The 19849-nt window shown below is 35.7% G+C and overlaps 1 protein-coding gene across 1 annotated transcript in view; it reads right to left on the minus strand.

Moving 5' to 3' along the window:
• The window catches only part of CCDC7 (coiled-coil domain containing 7), a 443154-nt gene that overhangs the window by 259960 nt on the left and 163345 nt on the right, over positions 1 to 19849 (minus strand). Inside the window, exon 19 of the mRNA XM_044226418.1 lies at positions 7012 to 7306. Within this exon, the coding sequence (XP_044082353.1) occupies positions 7012 to 7306 (295 nt within the window). The remainder of the gene's footprint in view (positions 1 to 7011; positions 7307 to 19849) is intronic.

Consider the following 19849-nt stretch of genomic DNA (forward strand, 5'->3'; position numbering starts at 1 on the left):
GGTCTCAGAGTTCTGGCATAGAGTCCCACATCAGGCTCTCTGCTCAGCAGGAAGCCTGCTTCCCCCACTCTCTGCCTGCCTCTCTGCCTAGTTGTGAACTCTCTGTCAAATAAATCAATAAAATCTTAAAAAAAAAAAAAAAAAAGAACATCCAATGGGGGAATTACTGTCTCTTCAACAATGGTGCAGGAAAACTAGATAAACACATTAAACAAAATGAAATCATACCCCTAACTTACACATCTCACAAAAATTAACTCAAGTTGGGTCAAAGATTTAAACCTAAGATCTGATACTTTAAAACTCCTAAAAGAAAGCATAGGAAAAAAAGAGCTCCTTAACATTGGTCTGGCAAGGATTTTTTTGTATTTAATATCAAAAGCACAAGCAACAAAAGAAAATATTAGTAAATGAGTCTATATCAAACCTAAAAACTTCTACACTGTGAAAGAAATAATTAACATGAGTGACATCACCAAGATGGCGACATAGGTCATTCTTAACTTTGCTCTCCCTCGTAAGAAGGACAAATACCAGTGAGAAAAATCCTAAAACATGGAGATGAGGCTAAAGCACTACAGGAGAGACCACTTTAGAACAAAAGAAGTGGCTACACACTGACCACAATGCCCCTTCCTCAGGCCAACGCAGCACCATACTGAGAAGTCTCTTCTAAGTCTATCATTCCTCCATTGGGGTGAAATAAAAGAACCCAGGGTGGACATCGAACTCCCTAGTATTATGAGTCACTTATTAGGAATCCCTAACACAGTCTTGCCCAGTGAGGATTGCAAGGGAACATGAAGGGTTTGACCACTGGGAAACTGACTATGACGGGGAATCGAAGTGGGACTTGCAGCAACCAGCTCTCAGATCTAGGCAGATGGATTTCCTATCTGTAGTGCCCAAGTTGTTGGCCCAACCAGAAGTTTTGCAAATCTGTACAGCCCAGAAACACTCAAGCAGAGAGTCCAGCAGGTAGATCTGATAGTTTGCAGAGCAAAGCAAGTGGTCCTATTCAGTCAGAAAACTTGCAGAATGGGTTAGCATGAGTCAAGATCACAAAGAGCCTTTCTGGCCATGGAGCTGGTTCTCCCTGTGCCTGTGCAGGAAACTAATTTATAGCTCTTCCCACTGCTGAATATGGCCTTAAGTCCAACTGACCAGGGAACCTAACCATACTTAAACCTTAACCATACGTGGAAAGCCATGTAGCCCACCCAACAGCCCTGCTTATAGCGGCACTCGAACAGAGAGTACACCCCATGGCTTTTCCTGTCTGCAGAGCAAAACCAGTGGTCCTGTCTCACCAGTGAATTCAGTACACAGTCTTGGCTGATTCAAGTCCCCAAACAGAATGCAGTAATAGAGGAAATGAAGGGGAAATGATTTAAGGCATACAGAAAAAAAAATATAAACTTGGTAAGGTCTCCCTTAATAGTACTTAATTAAACTCTCCAATCAAAAGACAGATAGGTTTAAAGAAAACTGCATAATCCCCCATATGCTGTGTATAAGAGATTCATTTTACATGCAAAGACATAAATAGATTGAAAATGAAGGGATAGAACTCTATGTAAATATTAACCAAGAGAGCTAAAGTAGTGTGATAATCAATTTTATGTGTTGACTTGGCTAAAAAATGTCCAGATCCCTGGTAAAACACAATTTCTGGGGGTGTCTGTGAAGGTTCTCTGGAAGAGATCTTCATTTAAATCAGTAGCCTAAGATCACCCTCATCAATGTGGGTACACATCCTCCAAGATACTGAGGGCCTAAGTAGAAGAAAAAGGTGGAGGAAAGGTGAACTTGCTTTCTCAATTTGAACTTAGATATCTATCTTCTCCTGACCTTGGACATTAGTACTCCAGGTTCTAGGGAGTTCAGACTTAGACTGGGACTTACACCATCCACAGCCTCCTTGTTCTGAGGCCTTTGGCCAGAGACTGAATTATACCCCTAGTTTTCTCAGTTCTCCACTTGCAGATAGTATATCATGGGATTCCTTGGCCTTCATAACAGCATGTGCCAATTATTATAATAAATCTCCTTTTATAAATCTATATCTATATCTATATATCTCTATATATATCCTATTTTTTCTGTTTCTCTGGAGAGCCCTAATATAGGTATCTTTATTAATATTAGACAAGATAGACTTAAAGTTAAAAAATGTTGCAAGGGACAAAGAATCACATTATATATTGGCAAAAAGGTCATTCATCAAGGATATATAAGAACTATGAACATAAGCACACACACAAAAGAGGCCCAAAATATATGAAACAAGCAGATAAAAGATCCACAAATAAATATAGGATTTTTCAAATCCTACTTGAACAAACTGGACATGACAAATGGCATTTATGAAACCCACAGCTAACATTCTAAATGGTAAAATAATGAAAGATTTCTCCATTAAAACAGGAACAAGACAAAAATGTCTGTTTCTTACCAGTACCATTCAACATTGTACTAGAAGTCTGAGCAAGAGCAGTTAGAAAATAAAAAGAAATAAAAGGCATCCAAATTGGAAAAGGAGTAAAACTATCTTTATTCACAGATGACATGTTCATATATTTAGAAAATCCCAAAGATGCCACATAGAAATTAAATTCAGTGAAGTTTCAGGATGTAAGATCAGCATGTAAAATCAATTGTATTTCTAAAACCAGCAACAAGTAATTTGAAAATGAAATTTAATAAAAATTTTATCATAGTATATCAAAAAAATAAAATACTTAGGAATAATATTACCCAAGGATTATACACTGAAAACTATCAAATATTGCTTTAACAAACTAAATAAGACCTAAATAAAATGGAAAAACATCTGAGTTCACGAATTGGGGGGCTTAATATTATAAGATGGCAATACTTCCCAAGGTGATCTACAGATTAAGTGCATTCTCCATGAAACTCCCAAAGGCCTATTTGAAAAAAATGAAAAAATTTGATCCTAAAATTTGTATTTAGTTGCAAGAGGTCTAAAATAGCCAAAGTGATGTTGAAAAGACAAAATTTAAGAACTCACACTTTCCCACACACACTACAAAGCAAAAATAAATCAAAACAGTGTGATACTGACATGTGGATAAACATACACAACAGTGGAATACAACTGACAGCACAGAAATAAACCCATACATGAAGCTGACTGCTTTTGACTAGGGCAACATACAATTCAGTAGAAAAAGAAGAGCCTCTTCAACAAATAATGCTGGGACAACTCCATTTCCACAGGCCAAAAAAAAAAAAAAAGTTGTATGTATCGCTACTTCACATCATATACAAAAATTAACTCAAAATGTATCAATGACCTAAATATAAAAGCTAAAACCATAAAGCTCTTTGAAGAAAGCAGTAGGATAAGTCTCTATTATCTTAGATTTGGAAATTGATTCCCAGATATTGACACTAAAAACATAACAGCAAAATAAGAAACAAACAAATTGAGCTTTGAAAAATTATTTTTAGGCATCAAAGGCCATTTTCAAGAAAGTGAAAAGACAACCTACAGAACAGGAGGAAATATTTGTAAACCAGACATCTGACAAAACCTCCAGAATATATAAAGAACCTCTACAAATCAGCAACAAAAAGACAAAGAACCCAATTATAAACTGGGTGAAAGAGATGAATACACATTTTTTTGAAATAAGATATACAAATGACCAATAAACACATAAAAATGCTTAACATCTTTAGTAATTAGAGAAATGTAAATCAAAATCACAATGAGATTCATTTCATACCTACTAGAATCATTATAATTAAAAGAGCAAAGAAAACAAGTGTTGGCAAGAATGTGTATCCTTCTATATTGCTGGTGGGAATAGAAAATGGTGCAGCCACTGTGGAAAACAGTTGGGCAGTTACTCAACAAAGCTAAAATTCGAATTATCATATGATCCAGCTTTTACACAAGGAAATGAAGTTCTGACACATCATGGATGAAACTTAAAAACATTATGCTGGGGGTGCCTGGGTGGCTCAGTGGGTTAAGCCTCTGCCTTTAGCTCAGGTCATGATCTCAGGGTCCTGGGATCAAGCCCCACATCAGGCTCTCTGCTCAGTGGGGAGCCTGCTTCTCCCTCTCTCTCTCTCTGCCTGCTTGTGATATCTCTCTTTGTCAAATAAATAAAATAAAATAAAATAATAAAACATCACGTTAAGTGATATAGGCCAGATAAAAAAGGACAAATGTTATATGATTTCACTCATATGAAATATAATAGGCATGTTCATAGAGATAGAAAATAAATTAGAGAAGGGGGGGTAGGGTTATGGACATTGGGGAGGGTATGTGCTTTTGGGCAAACTGGAAGGGGAGATGAACCATGAGAGACTATGGACTCTGAAAAACAATCTGAGGGGTTTGAAGTGGCGGGGGGGTGGGAGGTTGGGGTACCAGGTGGTGGGTATTATAGAGGGCACAGTTTGCATGGAGCACTGGGTGTGGTGAAAAAATAATGAATACTGTTTTTCTGAAAATAAATAAATTGGAAAAAAAAGAAAATAAATTAGAAGTTATTAGGGGCTAGATAGGGGCAGAAATAGGAGTTATTGTTTAATGAATTTCTTTTTAGGGTAATGAAAAGTTGTGGAAATACAGGTGGTGATGGTTCCATAACATTGTACATGTCCTCAAAGCTACTGAATTGTACACTTAAAAAGATGATTAAGAGGTGCCTGGGTGGCTCAGTGGGTTAAAGCTTCTGCGTTCAGCTCAGGTCATGATCCCAGTGTCCTGGGATCGAGCCCCACATCTGGCTCTCTGCTCAGTGGGGAGCCTGCTTCCCCCTCTCTCTCTGCCTGCCTCTCTGCCTACTTGTGATCTCTGTCAAATAAATAAATAAAATCTTAAAAAAAAAGATGATTAAAATGGCAAATTTCATTTTAATATATATTTTATCATAATAAAAAATTTTAGTAGACTGATTAAATTCAGGCCAACTTCTGGTTAAAATTTGTAATAAACTTTGAATAAAAGAAAACATCCTGATCACAATAAGGACTATTTATCTCAGGTAACCCGGTAACATAGGTAAAACAGTAGAGGAACTCTCAACTCAAAGCACAATAAAAGAGTAATTCTCCTGCAGTCTATATCACAATCATTTAATTTTATTTTGAAAGTTCAAGCAAGTGTTGTAAAATATGGGTTGATTATAAAAATTTATATGTTGGAAAGGAAGAACAAATTTATCAGTTTTAATATATATTCACATATATACACATATATGTATATATTTATGTATGTATACATAAACACACACACACACACACACACACACATATATATATATATATATATATATATATTTTTTTTTTTTTTTTTTTTTTTTTTAAGAGAGAGAGAGAGAGAGAGAAGGAACACACTCACATTGGGGACAGGGAGCAGAGGGAGAATCCTAATCAGGCTCCACCCCCAGCACAGAGCCCCAGGCAGGCTCAATCTCAGGACCCTGACATCATGACCTGAGTTGAAATCAAGAGTCATTTGCTTAACCAACTGGGCTACACAGGCACCCTGTTTTAAAATATATTACATAAAACACCTAAAGAATCTAGCTAAGAGGCCCCTGAGTGGCTCAGTGGGTTAAGTTTCTGCCTTCGGCTCAGGTCATGATCCCAGAGTCCTGGGATTGAGCGGATTGAGCCCTCTGCCTGCCTCTCTGCCTACTTGTGATCTCTCTCTGTCAAATGGATGAATAAAATCTTTAAAAAAAAATCTAGTTAAAATATTATTTATGCCACAAATCATCTTTTTTTCTGCTGTACCCTGATGAATTTTTGGCACAATATGTTAAAAATTCATAATGCCAAATACTGTTAAGTGATGGAGGCAAAGTTATCACTCCCTTTTATACAGATCTTAGTTGAAATAAACTCTGGGTAATGTAATGTTAGCTCACCAAATTATTTTTTACATACTGGTCAATATATTTCCATATTATGTGATGACTGACCAAGGAGTTATTTTCAAATTTAAAAATGTATTCTCTTCATTTATTTATAATTATATAATGGGAAAACCCACTCACATTTTTACCTTATAAAACAGAAAATATTTTTACCTTGAAATTCTCTTGATACTTGGTAAGTTTGTTTTTCAGTCTTATTTTGTAATTTCTCTTCTATAGCAGTATCCTTAATGACAAAATTTATAATAAGTAATTCAAATTATCTATCTTGGAATTCTAATTACTTTCTCTCAGAGCAAGAATTTTTACTCATATCTACAATGTCATTGCATAAATATTTTATTTTTATATCCTGAATGCATCAAATAAAAACATAAGAACAAGTAATGGATGTGAAAGGAATTTGGGAACACTTAGCAAGCTATATTGTGATTCTCCTCATAAATAATTCCAAATAAATCATTTTAATATTTATTAGGATTCTACTTTAGATTTATATTTTAGTCTGATTAAGTTTCTAGTCTAACTCAAATAACTCATGAAATTATTTTTAAGTCACTTCAATAAATTCTATGATAAAAGTATATTATAGATATATGTCAAATATATGCAGCCTTTTTTATCATTTCTCTTTTTCCCCAACATATTTGCTTTAAGAGTTTCCTAATCAAATATCGTTTTAACAAAAACAATTCTGATAATTTTCTAGGCCTTTTTTAAGGTATATAAAACCAGTTCAAAAGAACTATGTCTTCATAATTACCTTACTATATAAAAATACTTTTTCTAGATGAATTTTCTAGAAATGAAAATTTCCCTGTCTCAGCTAGGAACTGTGTATATTTTATCATTAAAACTCTAAGTCACCACTTCTTTGTCAATACAGCTAGAATTTTTTGTTAAAGTATTACTCTGATTCTCAAATATTAATTTAAACATCCTAAATATAAAGTAGATTAAAAGGCAAACTTTTTATTCCCTTTAAATAAGAAAATGTTGAGTTTTAATTAACATTTGCTTAAAATATTAAAAGAGTCTAGCAATTCAAGGTAAACAGCTTTCAAATTATTGTACTATATCTTACCTTTGAAATGTCACTCTCCATTGGCTTTCTTTTGGTAAGAGCAGGAGGTGAAATGAATGATGCTGTTGCTGTTTCATTCCCTTGAAGTGATGTTTTGGCAGACAGTAAATCTTCAATCTCTTCCTTTGATAATAGTCTTGTTAATGATTTATCATGGGTCTTTAATGGAAGTATATGGGATAGGTCTTTATCAACTGAAACTTCACTTGAATTCCTTAAAAAAGCTGATCCATCTTGAGACTTTAGGATCTGTGAAAGATCTGAAATAGCAGAGCTAGCTCTTTTCTTCTCTGAGCTTTAGAATTACAAAACATCTGGTATTAGATTATGTAAAGAAAACTTTTTATTTGTAATTGAAGATTCATTTTCATAATCTATGAGAATATTAAGCAATCATAATTATTCATTAATTAATGGTAATACAAATATGAAGTTGAATAGATAACAAGTCGAAGATAATATGTCTTCTGGGATTTAAAATAGACAGAATTAAGTAACATTAAAAATACTTAAGAGCTATTCAAGATCATAATAGGCACAGAACAAAAAATATTTGGTCAGACAAAGTAGAACACAAGATGCTTTAGAGGATGTCCTTTAGTCATATTTATTCCAGTCATTTTTCCACAATTTCATTTCAGAATGAAAATTTCTCTATAGCAGTTTTAATATTAAAAGATCACTGTCTTCCATAAGAGTCAATTTCCAAGCTCTGAGTTAGTTTTCTTCAAGGTGATAAGTATTTATTCTTCACCAATTGCAGGATCAGCTTACTAGGGTTCCAGAACTAGGGTAACCATATATCATGGTTTGTCCACACAGTCTCGGTGTAAGTGTGTCCCAGCATTCTAGTTTAGATGATCATTTAAATGATTCAACTACCTATGTTTTATAGAACTTATCAGAGATTTTCTAGTTCTATCAGGAGGAACAGAGTTTGATGGTTCTTCGTTTTATAGAGCTATTACTCCAGTTAGTATAATTTGCCTAAGGTTTACTGCAGTGCCTAAAATAATTTGAATTTTGGTCACACAAATACAAAATTCGGCAATGTAACTACTGTCACCCATCCTAATCTGTTACTTTAGGATTAATTTCAAACACCATATTTTGGATTATAAAAAGAAGGATATGGAGGACAATTCTGAGAACAAAAGTGTAAGATAATTGATGGCTAAAAGACATAATTTATGACAGACTTTTCTAGTAGTGTTATAAAATGGATTCCAATATTAAAATAAAGACAACAGGTGGCTGCTTGTTCTAAATTAAGGATGATATCTCAACCTCAAATATGACTTATTAGTTTATTAAGTATTTGAATTTAAAATGACTAGTTATAAAATAGTCTAACATTCTCCTGAAACAATTTTTGAAGACGTATCCTAGAAAACTGTTGTCATTTTTCAGCCACTGAAGCTTAACAATTGTTCAAGTACATAATATAAATTGATGCTTTTTTACAAACATACCTGCTGCTATACACAAATCACCACTCCTGTCACTAATATTACCACGTAATGATGGAAAGCAAAATATTTTAAAAGATATTGAAGTGTTTATTAGGGGATATCATTAATCATTTAATTCTCCACAGACAATTGACCCTATTATAACAACAGAGAAAATGTGTGGCAATATCAAGAACAAAACCTTAAATTCAATACAAAGAATATAATACAAAGTTTATTTATGTTAACCAAATTCCCACATGCAAGCTTCCCCCACTTATATTGGCTCCCACAACCATAAAGGACTGTCATTGCATAACACCATAATACTTCTGCTGAAGGGGGACAAGGATGAAAAGTGCTAGAAAGGTATGCAAGCAGTACTGTTCAAGCTCACATCAGCCAAAGAGATATCTCTAAGACATGGAAATGGGCATACTTCCAAGGCCTGATGCTTGTTTGAATGATAAAAGAAAAGAAGAGGGAAAGGAAGAAAAGAAGGGGGAAGAGGAGAAGAAAGTAGGAAGAGGATAGGAAGTCTATGAAAGTCAGTCTATAGTCACACAGAAAATAATGATTTGACCAATCCCCATTCTTTGGTAAATTATCCAAAACCTAAATATATTTTATAAGTCTTGCTAAATTTGCATCATTTGTCAACCACTTTTGATTAAGATTCTTTGTATAACAGTGTACTTATGAGCATGTATTTCAATAGGTTTAATAACAAGGATGCTAATAGCATTCTACATGACAGTCTTCAACATCACTGATGGATACAAAGATATATATATCTTTATATGTTTTATATATACAAAGATTTCATATATATACATATATCTTCATATATTTTATATATATAAAGATTTTACATATATCTTTATATATATTATATATAAAGAATAAATCTCTTGCTTGCAAAAGCATTTGTTTTTTGTTTTTTTTTTTACAGATTTTATTTTATTTGACAGAGGTCATGAGTAGGCAGAGAGGCAGGCAGAGAAAGGAGGAGGAAGCAGGCTCCCTGCTGAGCAGAAAGCCCGATGATGATGATGATGATGATGATGATGATGATGCCGGGGCTTGATCCCAGAATCCTGGGATCATGATCTGAGCCAAAGGCAGAGGCTTTAACCCACTGAGCCACCCAGGCGCCCCACAAAAGCATTTGTTAATCTGAAGATGTGAGCATTGCCCCCTTTTCTCACCAAACAAATATATGAATAAAGGCACAATCTGTTATGCAGATCAACACCCTTTTAATGCATTGTCATTCAGGCAAAATGGAAGGTTTCCATTGAATTACTGTCCAACCTGTCCTGAGTTGTTTTGTCTGTCTGTATCTGTTTCAAGACTTTTTTTTCATCTTCCCATATTAACTCCATCCATTTTCTAAAATGCCAACAAAATCCCCAAGGCATGTCCCTCCTCCCTTAGGGAAAAAAAATTCTCTTCAAAATATTGATATACACTAAACTTTTAATTATCAACAGAAATATAGAGGAGAATGTATTTGATATTCTTATCTGTAATAGAAGATGTGGGATGTATTTCTATATGCAAGGAAAAAAAAAGGTCTAGGATTCAAAGTGTGTAGTACAACCTTAAATGATTCTAGAAATTAACTTCACAGGAAAATTTCAATATAATGAATGTAAAATTAACATTCAAAACTTATCATATTTTGACAGTTTTAAAAATTATAATTATCATTGGTTAAATTCTTCATGGTAATTAGTTTTAGGCTCCTCAACTAAAAAGGAACTAAAACAATTTGAAAAGATTCAATAAAAATACAAATGATTAAAAGCCTGGAAAAATGAAATGTTAAAATACTTAGAATTATTTCATCTAGAGAAAACAAAGCTAGTTGACTACTTAGAAATAGCTTGTAAATGTGTAAATATATCTTATACTGAAAATGTTGACTAGCTACAATTAATAGCTATTGTTATTACTGAAATAATTAAAAATAAGAATTAAACTTTGAAATAAGGAAAATATATAAAACAAAAAAGGAAAACTAATCTAACACTAGAAAAACAAATCATTTTCACTATGTCTGTATGTTTGGGGTAAATACCCAGTAGTGCAATTGCTGGGTCAGAGGGTAGCTCTATTACCTCCATACTTTTTTCCAGAGTGGCTGTACAGCTTGAATTCCCACCAACAGTGCAAGAGGGTCCCCTTTATCCACATCATTGCCAACATTTGTTGTTACCTGTTTTGTTAATTTTTGTCATTCTAACTAGTGTAAGGTGGTATCTCTTTGTGGTTTTGATTTGTATTCCCTGTATGCTAGAGATATTGAGCATTTTTTCATGTGTCTGTTAGCCATTTGTATGTCTTTTTTGGAGAAGTATCTGTTCATGTCTTCTGCCTATTTTTTGACTGGGTTATTCATTTCTTGAGTGTTGAGTTTGAAAGTTCTTTACAGATCTTGGATATCAGCCCTTTATCTGTAATGTCATTTGCAAATATCTTCTCTCATTCCATGGGCTTCCTCTTAGTTTTGTTGACTGTTTCTTTTGCTGTGGAGAAGCTTTTTATCTTAATGAAATCTCAAAAGTTTTTTGTTTGTTTGTTTTTGTTTTTTAAATTTATTTTTTTATTTATTTTCAGCATAACAGTATTCATTATTTTTGCACCACACCCAGTGCTCCATGCAAGCCGTGCCCTCTATAATACCCACCACCTGGTTCCCCCAACCTCCCACCCCCCCGCCACTTCAAACCCCTCAGATTGTTTTTCAGAGTCCGGAGTCTCTCATGATTCACCTCCCCTTCCAATTTACCCCAACTCCCTTCTCCTAACTCCCCATGTCCTCCATGCTATTTGTTATGCTCCACAAATAAGTGAAACCATATGATAATTGACTCTGTCTGCTTGATTTATTTCACTCAGCATAATCTCTTCCAGTCCCGTCCATGTTGCTACAAAAGTTGGGTATTCATCCTTTCTGATGGAGACATGATTTTGTTTCACTTGTCTTTGGAGACGTGTCTTGAAAGAGGTTACTCTGGCCGATGTTGAAGAAGTTACGGCCTATGTTCTCCTCAAGGATTTTGATGGATTCATGTTGCACTACTAGGTATTTGCCCCAAAGATACAGATGTAGTGAAAAGAAGGGGCATCTGCACCCCAATGTTCTAGCAGCAATGTCCACAATAGCCAAACTGTGGAAGGAGCCAAGATGCTGTTTAACGGATGAATGGATAAAGAAGATATGGTACATATACACAATGGAATATTATTCAGCCATCAGAAAGGATGAATGCTCACCATTTGCATCAACATGGATGGAGTTGGAGGTGATTGTGTTAAGTGAATTAAGTCAAGTAGAGAAAGAAAAGTATCATATGTTTTCACTCATATGTGGAACATAAGCAATAGCACAGAGGACCATACAGGAAAGGAGGGAAATCCAAAGAGGGAGAAATCAGAGAGGGAGATGAACCATGAGAGACTATGGACCCTGAGAAATAATCTGGCAGTTTCAGAGGGGAGGGTACATGGGAGGGGGTAACAGGGTGATGAGTACTGAAGAGGGCATAGGCTGTGATGAGCACTGGGTCTTATACTTAAATAACAAAGCACTGAACACTATATCAAAAACTAATTATGTACTATACAGTGGCTAACTGAATACAAAAAAAAAAAAAAGAAAGAAAAACAAATTATTGGTTAATGAGGATGATAAACATATTTTCTCTTGCATGGCCCTGACAGATATTTCCCTTTCCCCACTCAGTAGCTTGGCAGAGATTCTCAAAATCTTTCACTGATACCTGCAATATTGGACTTTGAACGCCCTCCACACCCCCTTTTATCAACACGTCTACCTCCCCTTCATCAAGGAGTTTCACAGTTAGAGAATCATCTATTTTTCTCTGTACCCCTCTCAATTTCTTTATAAATATATATACTAGTATGTGAAATGGACCCTTCCCCTAGAGCACTTTCCATTATCCATCAAGTTGTCTGTAGCCTAAACATTCCTTGTGCAAAATGAGAGCTTAGAATATTAAATGTGTTCTGCTTCTACTCTGCTTGTGAGTTTTATTCAATAAATACTATTGTAGTATAACAACATAAATTGAATACTTAGTTGTATATACCTGGATATTTTAAATTTGGAAAACAGATTGATCCATCAAGAAGGTAGAAAATAAACTCACTGGAAGCCTCACATCGGACAAACTATTGGGTTGGAATGGACAATTTCTCAGTGATGATGTTATATACCATCACAAAAGCCCCAGAGAAGCAAATTACTTAGCCAAACTAGAATGACTAGAGCCCAGGTAGCCTCAGAGAAAAGGGATACCACAACCTCCAAGTAGGTAGGATAGGTGCATAGTCCATAGACCACTAAAGCCCTGAACTGGGAAGATTTCCTAGAAATCCTGGAGTAAGGAGGAGTCCAAGAAGGTGGAGGAATAGGAGACCCAAATTTCACCTGGTCCCAGGAATTCAGCTAGATAACTTAAAAACCATTCTAAACACCTACTAACTCAACTGGAAAATGAAGAAAAGAATAGCAGCAACTCTATAAACAGAAAAGCGACCACTTTCTGGAAGGTAGGATGTGTGACGAAATGATTCTGAGGTGACATATGGGAAGACAAACTACAGAGGGAGGCAGGCTCTGTCAACCGGCTACAAGCAAGTGACAGAGTAGCAGAGCACAAAGTCAGAACTTTTAGAAGTCTGCTCTGGTGAGGGACATCACTCTGGTAGCTAAGAGGGTGATGGAACTCTCACTGGGACAGTGTGGTCTCAGGATCCCTGGGGTTACAGGAAGACAGGGGTGCCCAAGTACATCAAAGCTCCCAGGTATCAGAGCAGGAAATCTGGCTGCAAACAGTGAGGCCAGGATTGGGCTCACAGCTCAGGACTGTCATAAACTGTGATCCATGGCACAGGTGGGCCACTGCTCTTCAAGCAGGGGACAACAAGTAGCAGATCCAGGAAGACCCCCCTTCCTGCCCCAGGGAAGACCAATATAGGAGTGCTCCACAGAAATCTGCTGGGTTTGGAATCTCCAAATAGGGCCATTCGACAGAGATAGCAATGCTTGGTCACAGGCCAGATGAGCACAGAGTGTGGCCAGAGACCAGAGAGACATAAGTGATTGACTGCTTTTCTCTGGGCGTGCATTGAGGAGTGGAGTCCCCAGCTCTCTGTTCCTGTATGCCCCAGGGTGGGGGACTGGGAAGCCACCATTTTCATTCTCATCCTCCAAAGCTGTGCAGAAAGCCTTCAGGGAACAAAAGCTACAGAAAGCAAACTGGAGCAGATTACTGAGCTTGGCCTCAGGAATGGCAGTGCAATTCTGCCAAGGGCAAAGACATTTGAAAATCGATGTAACTGGCCCCTCCCCCAAAAGATTACCAAAAACATCCAGCCAAGACCAAGTTTACCTATCAATGAGAACTGCAAAACTCCAGCACAAGGGGAATACATCACATAGAATTAATGGCTTCTTTCCCCATGATTCTTTAGTCATTCAAATTTAATTTTTTAATTTAACACTTTAAATTATTCTTTTCTTTTTCAACCAACTTATCAATTCCTTTTTCAAAAATCTTTTTAAATTTTCTTTATTAGAGTCATATTTTAGCCCTTCATTGTATTTAACCTTACTTTTTGAGCATGTATGTTTTTCTTTCTTTAAAATTTTGGGAAGTACTTTCTCCTAACAGATCAAAATACACCCAAAATCTAGGGTATGGCTCTGTTCTATTCACCAGCCTGATCATATTCTTTTTGTTTGTTTGTTTTTTCTTTTTACTTTTCACTCCAGTTTTGAGTCTCTTCTTATTTGTTTAGTCTATATTTCTTTGGTGATTTGTTTAGTGTATATTTATATTTAATATATATTTATAGTCAATGTGCAGAAATCAGTGGCTTTCTTATACACTAACAATGAAAATACAGAAAGGGAAATTAGAGAATCGATTCCATTTACTATAGCACCAAGAACCGTAAGATACCTGGGAATAAACCTAACTAAAGAGGTAAAGGATCTGTACTTGAGGAACTACAGAACACTCATGAAAGAAATTGAAGAAGACACAAATAGATGGAAGACCATTCCATGCTCTTGGATCGGAAGAATAAACATTGTTAAAATGTCTATACTGCCTAGAGCAATCAATACTTTTAATGCCATTCCGATCAAAATTCCACCGGCATTCTTCAAAGAGCTGGAGCAAATAATCCTAAAATTTGTATGGAATCAGAAGAGACCCCGAATCGCTAAGGAAATGTTGAAAAACAAAAATAAAGCTGGCGGCATCACCTTACCTGATTTCAAGCTTTATTACAAAGCTGTGATCACCAAGACAGCATGGTACTGGCATAAAAACAGACACATAGACCAGTGGAACAGAGTAGAGAGCCCTGATACGGACCCTCAACTCTATGGTCAATTAATCTTTGACAAAACAGGAAAAAATATACAGTGGAAAAAAGACAGTCTCTTCAATAAATGGTGCTGGGAAAACTGGACAGCTATATGTAGAAGAATGAAACTCAACCATTCTCTTACACCGTACACAAAGATCAACTCAAAATGGATAAAAGACCTCAACGTGAGACAGGAATCCATCAGAATCTTAGAGGAGAACATAGGCAGTAATCTCTTTGATATCAGACACAACAACTTCTTTCAAGATACGTCTCCAAAGGCAAAGGAAACAAAAGCGAAAATAAACTTCTGGGACTTCATCAAAATCAAAAGCTTCTGCACAGCAAAGGAAACAGTCAAAAAAAACAAAGAGGCAACCCACGGAATGGGAGAAGATATTTGCAAACGACAGTACAGACAAAAGGTTGATATCCAGGATCTATAATGAACTCCTCAAACTCAACCCACATGAAACAGACAAACACATCAAAAAATGGGCAGAAGATATGAACAGACACTTCTCCAATCAAGACATACAAATGGCTATCAGACACATGAAAAAATGCTCATCATCATTAGCCCTCAGGGAGATTCAAATTAAAACCACATTGAGATATCACCTTACACCAGTTAGAATGGCCAAAATTAACAAAACAGGAAACAACATGTGTTGGAGAGGATGTGGAGAAAGGGGAACCCTCTTCCACTGTTGGTGGGAATGCAAGTTGGTGCAGCCTCTTTGGAGAACAGTGTGGAGATTCCTCAAGAAATTAAAAATAGAGCTTCCCTACGACCCTGCCATTGCATTCCTGGGTATTTGCCCCAATGATACAGATGTCGTGAAAAGAAGGGCCATCTGTACCCCAATGTTTATAGCAGCAATGGCCACAGTCGCCAAACTATGGAAAGAACCAAGATGCCCTTCAACAGATGAATGGATAAGGAAGATGTGGTCCATATACACTATGGAGTATTATGCCTCCATCAGAAAGGATGAATCCCCAACTTTTGTAGCAACATGGACGGGACTGGAAGAGATTATGCTGAGTGAAATAAGTCAAGCAGAGAGAGTCAATTATCATATGGTTTCACTTATTTGTGGAGCATAACAAATAGCATGGAGGACAAGGTGCGTTAGAGAGGAGTAGGGAATTTGGGTAAATTGGAAGGGGAGGTGAACCATGAGAGACTCTGGACTCTGAAAAACAATCTGAGGGGTTTGAAGTGGCGGGGAGGTGGGAGGTTGTGGTACCAGGTGGTGGGTATTATAGAGGGCACGGCTTGCATGGAGCACCGGGTGTGGTGAAAAAATAATGAATAATGTTTTTCTGAAAATAAATAAATTGGAAAAAAATAAATTAAAAAAAGGAATATACACTTATATGTAAGTATATTTATATTTCTTATTATTAATATTATATTATAACTATATTACATTAATATTTCTTATTATATTCTATTTCTTCTGATTTGTTTAGTTTATATTTAGCATATAGTGTATATATAAAAACTTTTAGCATTTTTTTCTCTCATTCATCTATTTTTTTCTCAAAAAAAATGACAAAATGGAAAAACTCACCTCAAAAAAAAGAACAAGAGGCAGCACTGACTGTTAGGGACCTAATCAATATGGACATTAGTAAGATGTCAGAACTAGAGTTCAGAGTAATGATTATAAAGATACTAACTGGACTTGAAAAAAGCATAGAAGATACTACAGAATCCCTTTCTGGGGATATAAAATCTAACCAAGTCAAAATTTAAAAGGATATTAATGAGGTACAATAAAAAAATGGAGGCTCTAACTGCTAGGATAAATGGGGCAGAAAACAGAATTAGTGAAATAGACGACCAAAAGATGGAGAATAAGGAAGCTGAGAAAAAGAGAGAGAAACAACTACTAGATCATGAGGGGAGAATTTGAGAGATAAGTGATACCATAAAGCAAAACAATATTAGAATAATTGGGATCCAGAAGAAGTGGGGGGAGGTATATTGGAACAAATTATAGCAGAGAACTTCCCTAAAGTGGGGAAGAAAACACGCATCAAATGCAGGAGGCACAGAGAACTCCCCTCAAAAACAACAAAAAATACATCAATGCCCCAACCTCTAATAGTAAAACTTAACAAATCTCAGAGACAAAGAGAAAAATCCTGACAGTAGAGTGGAATAAGAGGTCTAACCTACAATGGTAGAAATATTAGATTGGCAGCAGGCTATATCCACAGAGATGTGGTGGGCCAGAAAGGACTGGCACGATATGTTCTGGGTACTAAATGAGAAAAATATGCAGCCAAGAATACTTTATCCAGATAAGCTGTCACTGAAATAGGAGAGATAAAAAGCTTCCAAGACAAACAGAAACTAAAAGAATTTCCAATCACCAAACCAGCCCTATAAAACATATTAAAAGGGGTCCTCTAAGTAAAGAGAGAACCCAAAACTAACATAGACCAGAAAGAAACAGACAATACACAGTAACAATCACATTACAGGCAATAAATGGCACTAAATTCATAGTTTTCAATAGTTACCCTGAATGTAAATGGGCAAAATGCCTCAATCAAAAGACTCAGGGTACCAGATTGGATAAAAAAGTAACACCCATTGATATTGATATGCTGTCTGCAAGAGACCCATTTTAGACCCAAAGACAATTCCAGATTTAAAGTGAGGGGATGGAGAACATTTATTATGGTAATGGGCATCAAAAGAAAGCTGGGGTGGCAATCCTTGTATTAGACAAATTTGATTTTAAACCAAAAACTGTAATAAGAGATGAGGAAGGACACTATATCATACCTAAGCGTCTATCCAACAAGATCTAAAAATTGTAAATATTTATACCGCTAACAATGGGAGTAACCAATTACATAAACCAATTAATAATAAAATAAAAGAAACACATATAATACAATAATATAATAATAGTAAGGGACTTTAAAACCCCCCTCATTGAAATGGACAGATCATCTAACCAAAAGATTAACAAGGAAATAAGGGCTTTAAATGACACACTGGATCAGATGGACTGATTCACAGATTTATTCAGAACATTCCTTCTGAAAGCTACAGAATACACATTCTTTTCTAGTGCACATGGAACATTCTCCAGAATAGATCACATCCTGGGTCACAAATCAGCTCTCAACTGGTACCAAAAGACTGGGATCATTCCCTGCATATTTTCAGACTACAATGCTTTGAAACTCAAACTCGATCAGAACAGGAAAGTTGGAAAGAACGCAGATACATGGAGGCTAGAGAGCAACCTAGTAAAGAATGAATGGGTCAATCAGAAATTGAAGAATTTCAAAATTCATGGAAACAAAGGAAAATGAAAATATGGCAGTTTAGAACCTTTGGGATGCAGCAAAAGAAGTCCTAAGAGGGAAATATATGGCCATCCAAGCCTCTCTCAAAAAAGTAGTAAAAACCCAAATGCACAACCCAGTCCTATACCTAAAGGAGCTAGAGAAAGAACAGCTCATAAAGCCTAAACCCAGCAGGATAAGAGAAATCATAAAGATCAGAGCAGAAACTAAAGAAATAGAAACCAAAAGTACAGAAAAGATCACGAAACAAGGAGCTGATTCTTTAAAAGAATTAATAAGACTGATAAACTCCTGGCCAGAATTACCAAAAAGAAAAGGGAAGTAACACAAATAAAATCATGAATGAAAGAGGAGAGATCACAATCAACACTGAAGAAATACAAACAATTATAAGAACATATTATAAGAAAATGTATGCCAACAAATTAGACAACCTGGAAGAAATGGATGCATTCCTAGAGAGTACAAATTACCAAGACTGAACCAGAAAGAAATAAAAAACCTAAACAGACCTATAATGAGCGAGGAAATTGAAGCAGTTATCAAAATTCTCCCTACAAACAAGAGCCCACAACCAGATGGCTTCCCAGGGGAATTCTACCAAACATTTAAAGAAGAATACCTATTCTCTCTCTCCAAAAAATAGAAATGGAAGGAAAACTTCAAAACTCATTTTATGAGGCCAGCATGCTTGATCCCAAAAAGCCAGACAAAGACCCCACCAAAAAGGAGAACTACAGACCAATAACCCTGATGAACATGGATGTAAAAATTCTCACCAAAATACTAACCAATAGAATCTAACAGTACATTAAAAGGATTATTCACCACAATCAAGTGGGATTTATTCCTGGGCTGCAAAGTTGTTTCAACATCCACGAATCAATCAATGTGATGCAATACTTTAAGAAAGGGCAAGAACCATATGATCCTCTCAATAAATGCAGAAAAAGCATTTGACAAAGTACATCATCATTTCCTGATTAAACTCTCCACAGTGTAGGGATAGAGGAAACATAACTCAATATCATAAAAACCATCTATGAAAAACCCACAGCAGATATCATTCTCAAGGGTGGGAAACTGAGATCTTTTACCCTAAGGTCAGGAACATGGCAGGGATGTCTACTATCACCGCTGCTGGATTAGAAGTCCTAGCCTCAGCAATCAAGACAACAAAAAGAAATAAAAAGCATCCAATTTGGCAAAAAGGAAGTCAAACTCTCACTCTTCACAGATGATATATGCTATTTTATGTGGAAAACACAGATTTTCCACAACAGAACTGCTAGAATTCATACAGGTATTCAGTAAAGTGACAGGATATAAAATCAATGCACAGAAATCAGTTGCTATACATCAACAATGAGACAGAAGAAAGAAATTAAGGAGTTAATCCCATTTACAATTGTACCCAAAACCATAAGATACATAGGAATAAATCTAACCAAGAGGCAAGGGATTTGTACTCAGAAAACTATAAAAAAAATTACTCATTAAAAATTGAGGAAGACAGAAGGAAATGGAAAAATGTACCATGACCATGGATTAGAAAAGCAAATATTGTGAAGATGTCTATATTACCTAGAGCAATCTATACATTCAATGCAACCCCTATCAAAATATCATCAACTTTC

Source organism: Neovison vison, chromosome 12 (genome assembly GCF_020171115.1).
Source record: "Neovison vison isolate M4711 chromosome 12, ASM_NN_V1, whole genome shotgun sequence".
NCBI classification, from domain to species: Eukaryota; Metazoa; Chordata; class Mammalia; order Carnivora; family Mustelidae; genus Neogale; species Neogale vison.